This window comes from Tursiops truncatus, chromosome 8 (assembly GCF_011762595.2).
Source record: "Tursiops truncatus isolate mTurTru1 chromosome 8, mTurTru1.mat.Y, whole genome shotgun sequence".
NCBI classification, from domain to species: domain Eukaryota; kingdom Metazoa; phylum Chordata; class Mammalia; order Artiodactyla; family Delphinidae; genus Tursiops; species Tursiops truncatus.
Window position 1 is genome coordinate 97,876,398 of NC_047041.1, and position 18,921 is coordinate 97,895,318.

Consider the following 18,921-nt stretch of genomic DNA (forward strand, 5'->3'; position numbering starts at 1 on the left):
GGGGCCTACATAGTTCTTCTAATTAAGGCAGCGTAAAGTACGCCCGGCAGTCCCCTGGGATCTTTTTCAAGAAGTGAAACCTCCTGGTAAGGCAGAAACTTTTTTGTATATCCTCTTCAGCTCTGATAAGTGTGTATTAAACTAAAGTAATTGGGGCAAAACCCAAGGTAGCAGAAGCCACTAATTTCCTGTCACCTGGTATCTATCAGCAATCCCAGGCCTGGTCCATCTCACTCGCCCGCTGTGTGCTCGAGAACCTAGCTGTCTAAGCGAACTCAGCCGCAAGCATCCACGTCAGCCCTTGAGCCTTAAGACCTTGGAGACTCAGGTAAGGAATCCATTTGCTTTGCTTAAGTGTCTAAAAGGGAGTGACAGAGAAGGCGTAGGATGGTGTGGGAGACTGGAGATTCTTGGCTTTAATTCTAGGGCTTCCCTGGTCAGGTCTTCTGATAGTGTCATCATTTGAGGAAAGGCGATACCAAGGCCTGCTGTCCGTCCACCTACTACCTTAACCACTCACTCACTCTCTCTCTCTCTCTAGAATGACCCTGGCCCATCTACAAAAGTAGTAAATTGCCTCATGTAGATCAAAGCACGGTTACTACCTGCTGGGCTCAAACCTGAGCTCCGCCATCCACAAGCCCTATAACCTCAGGCAAGTTACTAAACCTCTGTGCTCCTCGGTTTCCTCACCTATAAAGTGGGGGCAGTAGTAACACCCACTGCGTTATGAAGAATAAATGAGCTAAAATCCTGACGCTCTTAGAACAGCCTCGAACCAAATAAGAAAATAAACAGTCACGGCTGTAACGAAAATAACTCCACGCCTCTCGCCTTAAATGCTTTTGTCTCCAAGGCTACCCCACTACATGTGAATACCCCTAGATGTTGTTAAGCCTCTCAGGAGAACATTTTCTGGAGGGGATTGGTGGACACCAAATCGAGCACAAAACCCTGCCTCAAATCCGTCACAGAAACCGAGAGAGAGAGTGGGCACTGGAGACTAGAGGAAGATCTGATGAAGGCCGACAAAGACGACCTCTAACCCTGCCGTCACGGTCTCCCGAAACCAGTTTATAACATTCCCTTCCCCCGTTTCCCATAACATGGCTTGATCGCACTGACTGACCGGTGAGATGAAATCAATCACCTTTTGGTCCGACATCCTGAGTGTCTGTAAACCTGTCCCGAGGAAGTAGTTCAGTTTAATGTTCAGGTTACCGTTCAGTTTACCATTTCTTGAGCTCATAGTATATAGGAAACAGGTTCCCTGCGTAATCCTAGTAAGGCGTTCCCAAAAGGAATTTACACTCCATTAGAGGGACTAACAATATGACATGAGAAAGTGACAAGTAAGGAATGCAAAGAGCTGTGGGCTCTGAAGGAGAATTCCTGGCCAGGAAGAGCCTCGGTGATGTGAATGTCTGATGGGCAGCGGCACTGAAAGTGAAGGGGGTGGGAGGAGAAGCATTTCAAAGTTGAGACGGTTCAAAGAAGAAAGCGGGAGAGGCATCCAGACCAGTGGCTCTGTGGGGAGTAGTGGGATGTGAGCTTAAGAAATTACGTAGAGGCTGTGAGCGACCAGGTAAAGGGTTTTCCCCGGCAGGCAATGACAGATCAGAGATGAGTTCAAGTTCAGCGTCACTTCAGCAGGGATTTAAGGGAGTCTGATCTAGCTGCCTTGTGGAGGACGGGTTAGAAAAGAGAGAGACAGAAGGCAGAAAAGCAAGATTTCTGTGCTAAACCAGTAGAGGAAACGAGAGGAGAGGAAATGAGAATCAAACTCATGAGGGGACACTGGCACCTGCAAAATACGATATTTACAGAGGTAGAAACTGCCTGACTTAGCTTCCATGTGGGAGATGAAGGAGCTGGAGCGGAATATGGCTCCAACGTTTTAAGCCTGGGTGACAGGGGTACAGATGTGAAGCCACCCGAGGGATGATGCCTGGCTTTGCAGCACGTTCTTTCTCTCGTGGAGCTTTTATGCCCCCACCTCGCCGCAGGCGGGGTCGCAGTGGCAGGTGGGATCTTGGTGGCCTGCAGGATCTTAGTTCCCCGACCAGGGATCAGATCTGTGCCCCTGCAATAGCAGCACAGAGTCTGAACCCCTGGGATGCCCGGGAAGACCCTGCAGCACAGTCTTTGAAGAAGGCGGTTTCACCTGAGTGGCTCTGGCAGGAAGCAGCCGCGGAGTGTCGAGGAGTGAGTGGGTCGTGAGGAAGTGGAAGCAGAGAGGAAGCTTTTAAGACGCTGGGAGTATAGGACTGGGGAGACTGCGCAGTGGCTGGGACAGTCCTGGATTAAAGGAAGGGGTTTTGGGACTGGGGAGACACCGCAGCACATTTTAATCGTAACAAAGGTTCCAGGGATGATAATTATTCTTTGAGCCTTTAGTAGTTTATAAATTGCAAATTATCTCATGTTCTCAAAACAAAACTTTGAATAGAGAGATCAGGTCACAACGGTAGCAAGCAACAGAGCTAGGACTAGCTCTTTCTGCTCAGTACTCCCCAAATATAGCAAGAGATTGAAGATGCAACCAATCTCATTGAAGGACTAACGACACAGTAGAAGGAGACGGGCTGTAGAGCAAAGGCAGAGGAAAAGGAAGTATTAAGAATGTTATTCCTCAGAGACAAGCGCACAGGAGGCCACAAGGGATGAAAATGCAAAACTATTTGAGCGGCAAAGGAGGAAGTGGAGGTAACAAAATCTGGGCAGCTTTGAACTTCTGAGTAAATGATGGAAGTATTAGACCTAAAGGTCATTATTCAAACCAAAGCCCAGAAACGCTGTGAGATCTTCTTCAGGAGAAGGACATGGAAATAGTGGTGCCTTTTAAAAACCCAAGAAGATTTGCAGAAATTGCTGTAATAAAACAGGGCAGTGTCTGATAAACTGAGTCCTGATTTTAGTATAGTTCGGTGATAATAAAATCTTAGGACCGGGCTTCCCTGGTGGCGCAGTGGTTGAGAGTCCGCCTGCCGATGCAGGGGACACGGGTTCGTGCCCCGGTCTGGGAAGATCCCGCATGCCGCGGAGCGGCTGGGCCCGTGAGCCATGGCCGCTGGGCCTGCGTGTCCGGAGCCTGTGCTCCGCAACGGGAGAGGCCACAACAGTGAGAGGCCCGCATACTGCAAAAAAAAAAAATCTTATGACCACATTTTGACCAATGTGATCAGTAACCACTACTAGTGTACCAACTAGTCTTTGAGCATAACTGTGTGTTGGAAAACACACAGTTGGGACAAACAGTCATGGTGAACAATTAAAGAAAAAAAATATATAGGGTAAGGCTACAGGACTCTACAATAACTTGATGAGTGTGTGGTCTAGTTTCACATATTCCCATAGAATAAAATGAATAAAATCTTTCATTACCCAGTCAGTCTACAATGACCTGGCATGCATATATATATATATATACACACACACACACATATGCCAGAAAAAATGAAGTAGCACAGAGAAACAAGTATGTTTGTGTTTATAAACTATTTTACAGTGGTATGTGTTGAAGGCTTTGTAGAAATATAGTTGCCATAGTGAGACATCATCTTAAGAGAAATAAAATATTCCCCTCCAACGGTCATTACTGCCATTAGTCATGGCAGACAAAGCCCAAGGAGGACTTGCTTACACAAAAGGTTTATCTGACTAATAATATAGACACAGCCTTAGGCAGATGAAAAGTGAGGAGAAATGAAAACAATGGTAGTCCAATCATCTCCTTCTGTCCAGATAATTGATGACCTTTGCTTTATAAGTTGTCCTCATTAAAAGGAGCCCTCTGGAGAGGAGTGTGGTAACCCTCAGCTCATTCCATACTTACCGTGGGAAAATTAATTAACCTCTCAGAACCCCCATTTCCACAACTGCAGAGAAAAAGAAACTTCCCACTTAGCAGGGAAGCTGTGGGAGCGTGGGAACTAACTAGCACAGAGCGGGCGCTCAGTGAACAACTCCAGCTGTGTGGTCCAGCCCGAGGTGCGGCAGAAAGCGCACGAGCCTCGGAGCCCTAGGGGCTGCCTTTCTGGTTCGGTTCCATCACTAAGTGCGAGGTCTTTAACTAGGCGTGTCTCATCCTTGGGCCACAGTCTCCTCATTTATCAAATGAACGGAATGGTTTCTGAGGTCTGACTGGCCCTAAAAACTCTGCCTGAATCCGTCTGTAAACACCTTAGTGGTCTATATTAAAATATTCCCTCCTGTTGGTGGTCTTGCGGGGTGGTTTGCGGTGCAAAGCGGATCCCTAAGAGCACACGACATCTGGTAATCTAGGGCTGGGGCAAAATCAGGTGTGAAGGACCCACAGCCTTCCCTCTTCCCCTTCAGCCATGGCCCAGACAGATACTCTGTTTTCAACCGATGTATAGTCATCCAAACCGCACATCTATTTGAAGGAAAAGGAGGAGATTCATAAGTGAAAGGCTGAATTCCTATTCCCCACGGGGGACAAAGCAGCCTGCTACCACAGATACCTTGTTGGCTAGGTCCAAGCCCTCATTTTAAATCTCTGATGGTTGTGTAACTTTGAACAAGTTACCTAGCTTCTCGGTGCCCTTGTTACCCTTTCTACAAAACAGAGGCCACGGTTCATCCCTTGTCTGCCCTGTGAGGCTCAGATGAGATGCCAGATGTGAAATGTCTTTGTTACTAGGAAGTGGGTACAGATGTGAGGCCTGGGAGACTCCCGAGCCCCTGGCTTCCAGCATACCTGCAGGTGCCCAGCCCTGCGTGACTTTAGGAAGATAAGTAAGCTGGACAGACAGCTTTGGCCTCCAAGGCCCCTTACGTGACTTACAGTCAGTAAAGACAAGACCAAAATTGCGTCCCTAAAGAGAGATTTCCAGGTCCCAGGAAAGACCCAATAGAATTCATGTAAGTAATTGACATAAAGAAATGAATACTGAAGGGAATCCACGTGATGAAGAAGGTAGAACAGTCTTAGAATGTTAGAGCTGGAAAGGGACATTTCTATTCAGAAACTGATCATCACGGAGGACGAATAGCATTTACTACTTCCTGCCTGTGTACTAGGCACTTTCACTTACGGTAACTTATTTATTTCTCACAACATGTCTCTGAAAGGGGTATTGTTCTCATTTTTCAGATGGGAAAAGTAGAAACTACTGCTCCTAAAGGTAAAAATATTGAACAAGAACAAAAGCAGCTAATAATGATTCAGACATGGGTGCTTTTTTTTTTTTTTTTTTGCGGTACGCGGGCCTCTCACTGTTGTGGCCTCTCCCGTTGCGGAGCACAGGCTCCAGACGCGCAGGCTCAGCGGCCGTGGCTCACGGGCCCAGCCGCTCCGCGGCATGTGGGATCTTCCCGGACCGGGGCACGAACCCGCGTCCCCTGCATCGGCAGGCGGACTCTCAACCACTGCGCCACCAGGGAAGCCCCAGACATGGATGTTTGCATACATTTACTTCTTCAATAATATTCATGAAGAAACTACTAAATCCAGGCATAATTTTAAATACTAAACCACAGAGAACACAAGGAATTTATATTCTAGTGGGGAGAGACTGACAGTACACAAGCAAGCAAATACAGTAACTCCTCACAGGGATAAGTGCTCCCAAATAAATAAAATGGGACGTTGTGAGAGAGAGGCGTTGCGGATTGAGGGCTCAGGAAAGGCTTCTTTGAGAGGCTGACATTTGAGCTATCCCTGAACGGAAAGAAACCAGCCATGCACACACCATCAGCCCATTTAAGTCTCACAGCAACCCTATGAGATAAGAATGATTACTATCCCCATTTTACAGTTGAAGAAGTTGAGGCCCAGGGAGTTTAAAGAACTTACCCAGAGTTTCACAGCAAATAGAAGAATCATGATCTAAACCTAGGCAGTCTGATTCAGAGGCCACAGTCTCACACAGAACCTTCAAGAGCCTCCTTGAAGTGATTTACTCAAGGTGGCAGAGTTAGTGGGAGGAGGGAAGATTGACTCGGCCCCTCTCGACTCCAACAGTCTTCACCATCCTCCAGCATGGTGACTCTGGCCCATCCCAATGGACAAAAGCAGGTAAGCAAAGGGACAAGGACGAGCCCACACAAAACACATTTTCCAATATGAAAGCACAAGGAAAGCATCCAGAGATGACAGACACACAGAACACAGAGAATATGAGCGCGACGTTCTCGACAGAGAGAAAACACGTCCAAATGTGTCTGTCAAGAATACCGGCAGGGGCTTCCCTGGTGGCACAGTGGTTGAGAGTCCGCCTGCCGATGCAGGGGACGCGGGTTCGTGCCCCGGTCCGGGAGGATCCCACGTGCCGCGGAGCGGCTGGGCCCGTGAGCCATGGCCGCTGAGCCTGCGCGTCTGGAGCCCGTGCTCCGCAACGGGAGAGGCCACAACAGTGAGAGGCCCACATATCACACACAAAAAAAAGAATACGGGCAGGGATCCCTGGGCCCATAAACCCTTGCATGAGATGCCCCCTCCAGATCCTATCTTAGAACATGGCAGGAGGCCTTGCTTTAGATCCAAAGTCACTAGGAAGAGGCCGTGTCTGCCATCAGTGACACCCACAGAGAGAATACAGAGGAAAGTATTCAGGTGCACGACATGAGATAAAAGACTGCCAAGAATCCTGTTCCCTCTCCCCTCATTTTATTATTTGTTTTTAGGACTTTTGAGGGTGAAATGACGACGCCCAGAAATTCCATGAGTGGAGCTTTCCCGGCAGGCCCTATTGCCATGCAGCCTGTTCAGAAACTAATTCCCAGGAGGGTGCCTTCAGTGGTGGGCGCCACACAGAGCTTCTTCATGAGGGAATCTAAGGCTTTGGGGGTAAGTCAGTTGCCCTCCACTCCACATCCTAGGGACTCTCTGGCCTACAGAAGCAGATGCTGTAGGCCAGGTACAAAATTCAATCCGACTGGAAGGTATTTGACCCCACCTGAGGTGATCTTTATGTCTGACACAGGGGGCCAAATCAGGGACGTACAGAGAGACTATCGTGGTGATCTTATGCCCCCGCTTGATCTTGAGGCTTGCAGAGTTAGGGGTCTCCCGTCCCAGGTCATCACCAGCATACCACATATACCTGCCTTGGAAATGCCCCAGGTGGTGGGGAAAACGAATCGGAACAAGACAAAGGTCTTGGCACCTTCACCGCTTGCTTTGGACATCTTACACAGCCCCATCCAGGTCAGGAACCAGGGCTTCCGGCCTCACTTTCGCTTTCTGACTTGACGATGACTTACTTCAGTTCATCCATCAGTGCCCCTATTCTCTCCCCAGGCTGTCCAGGTTATGAATGGGCTCTTCCACATTGCCCTGGGCGGCCTCCTGTTGCTTCACGCGGAGGTCTATGCACCCATCTGTGTAACTTTGTGGTACCCTCTCTGGGGAGGCATTATGGTGAGTAAAAACTAACAACCATTTGGGGAGTGATACAGACAAAAAGGTTAAAAAGCTCCACAGGAATAGACCAGATTATTTCTGTGTTGAGGAAAGCACAGGAGCAGGGAACAGGTTATCTGGTTGACGTGATTTAGTGGAAAGAGAGGTGGACTGCACGGAGCATGAATCCCATGGTTGAGAGTCAGTGGTCATGCTTCATGGGAATTCAGAGAAAGCTGCCCTACACAGGGAGGAAAGACTTCTCAAAGCAGGACCTCTCCAAAGTCAGTGTCCAGCATGAAGGGGGCTGGGTACTAGACGTTTGGACTGTAGAGCATGGTGTTTCAGAAAGCAAACTTCCTCCCACCTGGTCCTTCTTCCCTACCATTCTCTTTAGTTACGATCTCACGTGGTGAAATTAGTCCCATCCCAAAGAAATCTCCCCTCACTTATCAGCAGAGCAGTACTCCTTACGGCTGTTTCACGTGCCTGTTTTCCAAGCTTGTAACCCTGTCTGGATGTGGTATGGGACAGTGATGTTTTCATCACCATTACCCCTTCATAGATGCCACTATGAAGACAGGTCCAGGATTGAAATTTTCAGCACAAGGAGAGATGGAGTCGTGAAAGAGTTTCCTCCATCTTAGAGCTTGAATAGTAGAAAAGGAAGATGAGAAATAATGGCCACTTCCTGTAGCAGCCCATGTTTGAATGAAGTCCCTACGACATTCAGGCCAAGTATTTCTTCTACATCAATTCACTCATCATTGCCATCAACGCCATTTAAAGCACTGTGAACTCCAAAGAGCAATTCCCCAAATTACAAAAAGGAAAACTGAAAATAAAACGTTTAACTTCACAGTGTGAGTACTAATGGACATGGAAATGTGAATTCTGCCTCTGGTCTTACTATATTCCTAGTCACAGCTCCCCATCTGATTGAATAAAAGGCATGGACTGAATGGGATTGAGCCTGAATAAGGGAGAAATATGCTGAAAAATGAATAAATCCATTAAAAAGGACTGGATAGTTTAGTGAAAGTGGTTGAAAGTGTGGATAGCTTTTTTACAACCAGTTCTCAATGTTAAAAAGTGATCTCCTTCTCTGCCCCCCTCTCTCTCTCTGCTGCTTCTCCCATCTCGCCCCTGCCCTTCCCCACCCACCACCTCTCTTTTTACAGTATATCATTTCTGGATCACTCCTGGCAGCAGCGGAGAAAAACTCCATGAAGAGTTTGGCAAGTAATCGTATGTCCTTCTTTCCCACACATCAGAGAAGTAGCTATTTTCTCAGTTGAAAAGAAGGACCCTTGAAGACCTTTGCAGTTACAGTAGCACTGAGTTATCGCTCAATCCTAAGAAGCAAAAGATCCTCTATGATGCCGTTGTGATTTCATTCATAAAAAACATGGAAATGAGATATTCATGGAAACAGAATTAAAGGCAGATCGTTGAAGAGCATGCTTATGGTCTTAGGAATGTGAGATGCTGTGTGAGACTGAGATCTCTTTGAAAATCTTGTCATTTCTCTCAGACCAGCATTTAGGAAAACTGTCTAATCAATGCTATGACTGACTCAAGTCCTAGTTAACCTTCAGCTGTAACCCTGGGCAAGTCAGTTTACCCCTGTGTACCTCTGAATTTTATTTTATTTTTTGTGGTACACGGGCCTCTCACTGCTGTGGCCTCTCCCGTTGCGGAGCACAGGCTCCGGACGCGCAGGCTCAGTGGCCATGGCTCACGGGCCCAGCCGCTCCGCGGCATGTGGGATCTTCCCGGACCGGGGCACGAACCCGCGTCCCCTGCATCGGCAGGCGGACTCGCAACCACTGAGCCACCAGGGAAGCCCCTGTACCTCTGAATTTTAACCTATAAAATGGAGATACTGTCTTTGCTACCGTATGAAACTCTCCTGAGGATAAAATGGAGTAATATATATGAGGGTGCTTCAGATGCTATAAAGAGCTAGAGTGGTCTTGTGCATATCACCCCTCAGGACACATTTACACCCAGAAAGAACCCCTGATTCTGTACAGGTCAAGAGCTTACCAGCAAGCTTCCTTCTTCAACTTTTCTCCACTTACTACGCTATCACTAATTTGAGTCGCTTCCGAAGTCAGTGGGGACGGAGGAGGTTGAGATGACTCCTGTCTAGAGGTGGTCTGCCAAACTCAGCTTGGGGGAAAAGAAAAACTGTTTATGAAGATCAAGTTGTATTTATTCTCCAAATACAGTCAGTCCTACTGACTTGCCACCTGTAGGTCATACAACCAGGGATGAAGTATGTGTGTCTGAAGATAATCACCAACAACCCCACACCATTATGGTACTTTCCGCACATACCTTCTTGTTTCGAACTCTTATCATCCCGGCAAGGTAGCACAGTCACACTGACATCCTCTTACCTGTGCTGCCCGGAGCCATCAGCCTTAATTGTATCTTGAAAGATGATAGACTGGGGCTGACTGCAACCTGGGGCAAGAGGGAGGGAATAGGCGTTACCATTTGCTTGTTTCCACTTGATGGTACAGACCTAGAGGGGTCTATGTGCTCTTTCCCTACCTATACCCACAATACCATCCTGCTTCACTGTGATCTAATCTGAATACTATTCATTTCATTTACTCAACAGTTGTGTATTGAATGCCTACTAGTATTCTGGTGGCAGTGGCAGTGAAAGGAAGTACAAGGATTACTCCTAGGATGTTTTCTTGATGAACTGATTGGATGGTGGTGGCATAAATGAGATGGGGAAATCTGAGAAAGGGACAAGGTTCAGACATGAAGGTTTTCATTTTATAGTGACAAAGAGACTAAAAACAACTGAGAGAAATAGAACTTAGTATGATTTAGGTGTAGTGCCTTTCTGAGTCAGGGGAATGGGATCTGGAATTCCTTCCTAGCTTATATTCTTCAATTGGTAATTAAACTCAATTAATAAATCTTTATGTCTCTATTTCAGGTCAGAGGGAGAATAATAATGAACTCATTGAGCCTCTTTGCTGCTATTTCTGGAATAATTTTTTTGATCATGGACATATTTAATCTGACAATTTCCCACTTTTTTAAAATGGAGAGTCTGAACCTCACTAAGGCTCCCACACCATACATTAACATACACAACTGTGAACCAGCTAACCCCGCTGACAAAAACTCTCTAGCTATGCAATATTGTGACAGCATACGGTTTTTGTTCTTGGTAAGTGCGAAACTGGATTTATTTTCAGGGAGGAAGTATGGCATTTTTCTTACGACCATCAGCTCTAGATCCAGACTGTCTGTGTCTGCTACTTACTGCCTATATGGCGTTCAGCAAGAATTCTGATCACACTGTCTCATTTTCTTCAACTGTAAAATGGGGAAGGTGATAGTATTTATTACCGTTTATAGTATTTATAGAGCTGTTTTGAGGGATGAATTAATACATGGAAAGCACTTAGAACAGTGTCTGGTACAAAGAAAGTGCTAGCTTTAACATTTATTATTATTATTAACAGAAAATTTATTATTATTATTATTGATTAAGATGAACACTGAAGAACCTAAGTTGTAATAAACATCATTTGCCTCAAGGAGGTTTTTTTTTTTTTTGCGGTACGCGGGCCTCTCACTGTTGTGGCCTCTCCCGTTGCGGAGCACAGGCTCCGGAACGCACAGGTTCAGCGGCCATGGCTCACGGGCCCAGGCGCTCCGCGGCACGTGGGATCTTCCCGGACCGGGGCACGAACCCGTGTCCCCCGTATCGGCAGGCGGACTCTCAACCACTGCGCCACCAGGGAAGCCCCCTCAAGGAGTTTTTAGTGTAGAGTTTGAAGGGGAAAAAAATGCATCTCCCAAGTGTGGAGAGATTTCCTTAGTGCGATACCATACCACCTAAAGCTGGATACAGTTCAATTTGGGACTCAATAATAGTTCTCGCCTACACAGAATTGATTCTTCAACTAATTATTACTGCTTTACTTTCTGTCAGCAACATACACTATCTGTTATGTGCCAGGAGTTGTGCTAAGGGTTAGGGTTATGCAGATACTAGCAGTTCTCACAGTCAGTCATTATTTCCCTAAAGAATTGATCTTTTAGTCCACAGTCACTTACAGAGCACCAGCCATATTCTTATATTTTCATTATTACCTTTTCACCCTCACTTTTCTGTTCTTCAGGGCATTTTTGCAGTGATGTTGCTCTTTGCCTTCCTCCAGAAACTTGTGACAGCTGGCACTGTTGAGAACGAATGGAAAAAAATATGCTCCAGACCCAAAGCTGTAAGTAGAAGCCATGCTGTTCACAAACTCCCTGTAGGAAAATCACATCTACAAAGAGTCATTTATGGAGAGTGTAATCTGATGAGCCTGGGAACATCATGAAAAGTGATCCTAGCATATTTCTGGAAAGCAGAAAATACCAGTAATGGAGAAAAGGTCTTGAAATCTGAAATAGGTTTAAAGGTTAGACAGAGGATACAGTCCTATGCTATGTACATCCTCTTACTAACCTTTTTGCTGGACTTCAAGTCATCCCTCTTGACTTCAGAATTCCATACTTAATGCATAAAAACAGGATGGCTGAAGGCTGATTAAAACCACTATTTCTTGCACCTCATTTCTCAGTATTCCCTTCTCCTCCCCTCTTTCCTTCTAATCCCTCTTCCAAAACAATAGGTTCAAAGAGGCTCCACAATTGGGAGATATGAATATCCCAGTGACAGGTCTATTATCAACTGCTTCAGAACCATAGGATGTTAGCTTTGGAAGAGAATTTAGAAATCATCATCAATTCCTTCATTTTGCAGATGAGGAAGACAGGGTTGGAGAGAGAAAGTTACTTTCCCAAGGTTATCTCCAATAAAGGCCAGTCAAAACTAAAATCTAAATTCCTCTATTGTTGCAGTGTTATTTCCCAGACACTGTGCGATCATTCCAGGCAAAGTGGCAAGTGTCTGCTCGCCTTGAGGATGAGCCTTGATAAGTGATTTGATAAGGATCTGAGCAGCTGGGAAATCAATCCTGGTACTGGGAAGCATATAGAAAATAACATGAATAGCATAAAAACCAGGAGGCATTTGATATTCATACAGATTGTTGAGAAATGTGCCAGTGATGAAGGTCAAGAAAAGTTGGTTCAATTTTGTGTTCCAGAACGTAGTTCTCCTGTCAGCAGAAGAAAAAAAGGAACAGGCAATTGAAATAAAAGAAGAAGTGGTTGAGCAGATTGAAATATCTTCCCAACCAAAGAATGAAGAGGACATTGAAATTATTCCAGTCCAAGAAGAAGAAGAAGAAGAAGAAGGAGAAGGAGAAGGAGAAGGAGAAACGGAAATAACGTTTCCAGAACCTCCCCAAGATCAGGAAGCCTCACCGTTAGAAAATGATAGTGTCCCTTAAACTAGTTTTTTTCTGTTTTCTGTTTTCTTTTTTTTTAGACATTAACGTTCACAGCTTCCAAGAGACTTATTTACCCCCATTTCTGAAGGCACTCTGCATGCAGCCTCCATGTCGCTCTGGTCTTTGCATGGAGGGACCACAGCTCCCTTCGCCCCGTCCTCATTCAGAGGATGAACATAGGCCATTGTAGTAGACTGTATCATCATGTTTCTTGCTTAGGACAGCTTTCTTACGTTAAAAAACAATAGGCTGAATAAGGGCTTCAGAATGTGGTTTCTCACTGGTCTGTTCCTTGGATAAGGTGCAGTGGTAGTCACAGCGGTAGTAGTTCGCTTGTCTTTTCATTTTTTCCCTCCGCAATAGGGAGACTCTGCACCAGATGAAAAATGTAAGTGACTGCTCCATGCCGTCCCTAAGCTATCTTTAATTCCTTCCACATCTACATTTTTCGTGGAGTCTCTTTTGCACCACTGTTTTCAGGAAAGCAAAAAATAATACTGAGGTACAATAAAGATCCCATTCCATCTATCTTTATATGGGGCTGACACTGTGGCTTCCACACCCCACTGGGGCAGCTCTAAGTGGCCAGTCCTCACCCCTGTCTTTGTACAAACAGCACCGCTTACACATCTCCGTCTGTCTTAACTTCCCCTAACTCCTCTTCTAGGCTCCTGGCTGCACTGTCTACCTACTTTTAGCCTTTAGGCAAAGGAAGAAAGAATGATAGAAAAAGTGCCATGAGGAGTACCCAAATTACAAAGGATAATCAGTATTTGTAGAATATTTTCCAGTTCACAAAGTATTTTATCAAATAATTGCAATTGAGCTTCCATGATCAAGGAAAAAAAATCCCTATCCCTATTTTACAAATGTTCAAAGAGAAAATAAGTAAATAAATAAGTAAAGGTAATTTGTCAGTGGTCACAGCAAGTAATTTTGAGAGCCTGTTTCATACCTAGATCTTCTTATTCAAATGCTATAATGCTTGAAACAACCAAATTGCCTATCCAATGTCTACATAAACTACTAGAGCCAAGTCAACAGGTTTTATCAGCACCTGCTCTCTGACCAGCATGAAACAGGTGTTGAGAAACACACACAAGAGTCAGAAGTCAGGTTTTACCCCTTGGGGACAAAAAGACTTAGACATTCACAACCTTTGAAAAATCATTAATATACAATTAGCTGTCAGATTATAGAATGCAGACACTAAGTGCTATAGACATTCTGAGAAAGAAGATCATGCTTGAAAATAACATAATTACTTATGATGCCAAATCTCAGGGAATATTTACCCTATTTCTAGATTCTTTTTCATATTCAGAGACGTTACTACCCTACATAGAAAGAATGTTAAACTAGGAAGACGTCACTATAAGCTATCAGCTACATTTGAGCATTTGCTACATGCCGAGTGCTGCCAGGCTCTGGTAGGTACATAGACAATGTAATTTCCGCTCTCAGTGCTATTTCCACTTTGACCACCAATGGAAGATATTTCCTGTGATTAGGAAAAAAAAAAGGAAGGGGGACATTTCTGTCTATGTCCTCGAAAATGGCTTTAAATGAATAAAACTGTATGTGTGTTCTCGTCTGCAGCAGATGATTCCAACATGGTGTTTCTCTAATCTTCTTTACTCTTGTAACATTTTGACCCTGGGAGGCTCCAGCAGCCTTAAGCTCATATTCACATAATCCCAAATGGGTTTGAACTGTAAGATGTCAAGACATCGACTATTCACGCCAATATATTCTACCACACACACATATTCCCGTGGAAAATTTTCCTGGAACAGGTCATTAAAAACACACTCCTTGCTGTCTGCGCTCCAGAATGTGACTGGAATATATGGTGGTAGACTAGGACCAGTGCCTGCCTTGGACTAGGGGAAAGGGAAGAGGTTGTGGCAATGGCAGACTCAAGGCAAAATTCAGAGAGAAAACCTTCAAAAGAGACAAGATCTTATTTCTATCTCATTTTCTCCACTTCTGAAATATATATGAGCATCCTTCTCCAAACTCATGGTTTCCTTAAGAATTTTAGTTTATTTTGCTCATTTTTATGATCTCAAATAGTTAGTTTTTTCTGACCTCACATTAACTCCTTATAACGAGACACCGCTGATGTCTACTCTTAAAAAAGAATGAAAATCCTTGCTATGACCTTCTCCCCAATTATCTCTTTGACAATTTGTTCATAGTAGGGTGACAGACCACCCCACTCTGCTCAGGACTGAGAGATTTCCTGGGATACAGGACTTTCAGTGCTAAAAACCAGATAGCCCGAGGCAAACCAGGATGGCTGATCACCTTAGTTCACAACAGTACATAATTTTACCTACTTGCAATCACTGCACAATGTAATCTTTTTATACTTAAATTTATACCATAAATATGTTTCTTTACTGGTATATAATTTTCTTAAGTATTATTTTTAGTTGCAACTGAGCACTTCATTGAATCAATATAGAATAAATTCACCCTTCCTCTATAATTGGATACTTAGTGTATTTCCTTTTTTTCTATTTTTTTTTGCAAATCACTTTCATAGCTGCAGAAACCATGAGCAAGGAAGAAACATATTTCCTGTTCTCATTATTCAAAATGTGGTTTCACACATTAGGCCTTGTCAAAGTCCACCAATAGGAAGTACTGGCACTGGTTAAAAACCAGGGAATTCCTTTTTATTACACTTTCAGAAGAGAAAAGCCCAATACGCAGAAATGGTAGCTTGGATTTGATTTGTTTTAAATTCTTGGTACATAACCTAAAACACAAATCGGAAAATTTCCTAAGTCTAAACCTTAAAGGGGTTTCCTTTCATTCAAAACCTGGTTATGTGTTCTGAGCTAAAGAGGACCAGGGAATATAAAATGAATATGGTAGAATCATATGGTGGCAACATCAAAGCTAAGCTAGGATTTTCCCATGGAGTCATGTTTGCCCCTTGTTCACCTCTTCCCTTGGTGACTTACTGTAAGAAAATTACTCTTACCTAGTATGCATCCTGCTGCAAGGGAGAACAAAAATCCTAAAGTAAGACACGAACTCATCATTGGGAAATCATTAATTCAATCATCCAAAAGTACTTACTGATCCCAGCCTACCGGTAAGCAAAAATAAGCAAGTCCTCTCATTTTAAGAGCTTACTATCTGGTTGGAAAGACAGACATTAGTAATATATCCGTCAGACCTACTACGGGTATGGCAACCTGTTAAGTACAGAGGGTATACCTAAATATAAGAGAAACTCCCTGCCCTCAAAAACCTTACTGCCTAACTAGAGGTGATAAAAACCATATATGTTAAAAGATAAGCAGTAGGGAGCCAAGAAAATTCAATGGGAAAAGAATAATCTTTAAAAAAACCGTGGTGGGAAAACTGGGTAGCCTCATGCAAAAAAGAATGAAATTGCACGCTTACCTCATATCACATACAAAAATTAACTCAAAATGGATCAGAGGCCTAAATATAAGAGCAAAAACTACAAAACTCTCAGAAGAAAACATAGGTATAAACTTCATAACCTTGGGTTAGACAATGGTTTCTTAGGTATGACAACAAACGCATAAACAAATTAAAAAGTGAACGTCATCAAAATGAAAAACTTTTGTGCTGCAAAGGGCACTGTAAAGAAAGTGAAAACCACCTACAGAAGGGGAGAAAATATCTGCAAATTATATATCTGATAAGGGTCTAGTATCCAGAACGTATAAAGAAAGCTTACAGCTCAGCAATAAAAAGACAAATAACACATGTAAACTTGGGCAAAGGATTTGAATATATATTTGTCCAAAGAAAATATACAAATGGTCAATAAGCATATGAAAAGATGCTCATCACTAGTCACTAGGGAAATGCAAATCAAAACCACAATGAGCTATGACTTCACACCCATGGGGATGGCTATAATCAAAAAGAAAGTAACGAGCTTGGTGAGGATTTGGAAAAATTAGAACCCTCATACATTGCTAGTGGTAATGTAAAATGGTGTCGCTGCTTTGAAACATTGTTTGGCAGTTCCTCAAAAAGCTAAACATAGAGTTACTATAAGGTAAGGCTCAGTAGTCCACGACTAGGTATGTACCTAGGAAGAGTGAAAACACAGGATCACACACAAACTTTTATACAAATGTTCACAGGAGCGTTATTCATAATAGGCAAAAAGTGGAAACAACCCAGATGTCTATCAACTGATGAACAGATAAAGAAAATGTGCTATATCCCTATAATGAAACATTATTCAGCCACGAAAGGAATGATGTACCGGTACATGTCATAACATACATGAGCCTTAAAAATATCATTTTAAGTATAAGAAGTCAGATATAAGAAACTATATATTGTATGATTCCATTTATATGAAATGCACGTAATAGGTAAATCCACAGAAACAAAAAATAGATATAGGCAGGAGACAGGGGGGCAGGAGAGACAGAAAGTGACTGCTAATTAATTAGGCTTCCTTTGGCAGGATGAAAATATTCTGTAATTATATAATGGTGCAATGATGGTTGCATAATTTTGTGAACATATTAAAAAAACTTTAAAAGATGTGTGAATTATATTCCAATAAAAATAATTTAAAAAGCGATGATAAGTGACATAAGATAGCCAGGAAGGACTAAATAACAGTAAAAGGCTCTAATGCCTAGCACAAAATAATTGCTCCATAATATTACAGGAACGAGCTCAATGAAGGCTAGGATATTACAAGGAAATCTCACGGAATAGAAGGGAGTTGAGTTGAATCTTAGAGAATAAGTAGAAATTATATGATAAGAGAAAAAGAACATTCCAGGTAGGGGGACCAATACCTATACAGGATGAAACAGAAACATTCTAGTTGTGTTCACAGCCAATCAGAATAGCCTAGATGGATTATGGCTAAATCAGGGTGTAATTAACTTAAGGCAATAGACAAAGGCTGGAACCACACTATGCAGGGTCTTAAATGCTCATGGCATCTGGACTTTAATCCATAAGCATTAGAGAATCATTGGAGGTGAACTGAGTAGGGAAGAAAGAAATTACAATTAATAGTTTAGAAAACAAGTGAGACAGGAGGAGTAAACAAGGAACTAGACCTGAATTAAAGACTAGAAATAAAGGTAGGGGGCTATATTTTAGACATTTGGGGGTAGAAAGGACTTAATAAATGTGAAGGAATTTATTAGATATAAGGAGTGAAAAAGAGGAAGAAATCAAAACATCTCCCAGCTTTGGGTTTGGATGATGGGAAGTAGGAAGGGCATTAGATGGTGACGATGCTAAAAGAGAGAGAGAGAAAGCTGAGAAAGGAGAAGCATGGGCATTGGATCATGAGCTCAGAATGGAGCAGTTCTACGATTTCACATCATAGATTGAAGATTCATTATGATATGCACTGCAAATCGCTGGAAATGCAAGCTTGAAAATCAAATAAGAGAACAGGATTGAAAGAACATGGCACTGCATGAGGAATTCACCTAAAATTGATAAGTTATGGGAATGAATGAGAGTTCCCAGGGGAGGGTGACACCTTGTAAGGAATGCTCACATATGGCTGTCTGAGAAAGTGAAATTAGTGAAGATGAAATTGAGGATGTCAAAGAAAGTAGGAAAGAGATTTAAGAGAATGTCCTGTTTTGGAAGCTAAGGAAGGACAAGCATCTCAAAGGGCCAGGAGGAAGCAGAGCAGTGTTGTTGAGAAATCCTAAAGAACAGGGATTGAATAGAGCTCACTGGATACAGCTAACAGGGCGTCACTAGCGGTATTAGGGGAAACAACTTTAGAAAGGTATTAAGACGAGAAGAAAGACTGCAATTCACTGAAAATTGAATGTGACATGAAAACATTTAAGCTGTGAGAGAAGATTCTGCTTTGGGAATGTTTGGTTGTAAAAGATGGTAGAGAGATAACCGATGGTTTGAGAAACAGGGCAAGAAATTACCCAGAACAGTGGGTGGTCTAAAACCTGCAGGCACAGATAGGCACAGGGTGCTTTTCATTTAACAAATTCAAATATTTATTGCACGTGGGCCTGGTTCTAAGTGATGAGGATATAAGCAGTGAACAACACAGACAAAAATTCCTGCCTGTATCGAATTTACATCATTAAACTTCATTAAGGCATTAATGGGCTGTCACTGGTGAGCAGTCAAGAGGCTATTGGAAACTTTGGACACTTTTCA

The 18,921-nt window shown here is 43.3% G+C and overlaps 1 protein-coding gene across 1 annotated transcript; it reads left to right on the forward strand.

Annotated features, from left to right (window-relative positions):
• Positions 1-192: 192 nt before the first annotated feature.
• On the forward strand, positions 193-14,345 carry LOC101330643 (B-lymphocyte antigen CD20-like). Its single transcript, XM_019948511.3, has 7 exons — positions 193-328; positions 6,649-6,811; positions 7,265-7,384; positions 8,548-8,604; positions 10,329-10,565; positions 11,527-11,628; positions 12,502-14,345. Exons 2-7 carry the CDS (start codon positions 6,665-6,667, stop codon positions 12,745-12,747), a joined length of 909 nt encoding a protein of 302 aa, XP_019804070.1. The 5' UTR covers positions 193-328; positions 6,649-6,664; the 3' UTR covers positions 12,748-14,345.
• The last annotated feature ends 4,576 nt before the right edge of the window (positions 14,346-18,921 follow it).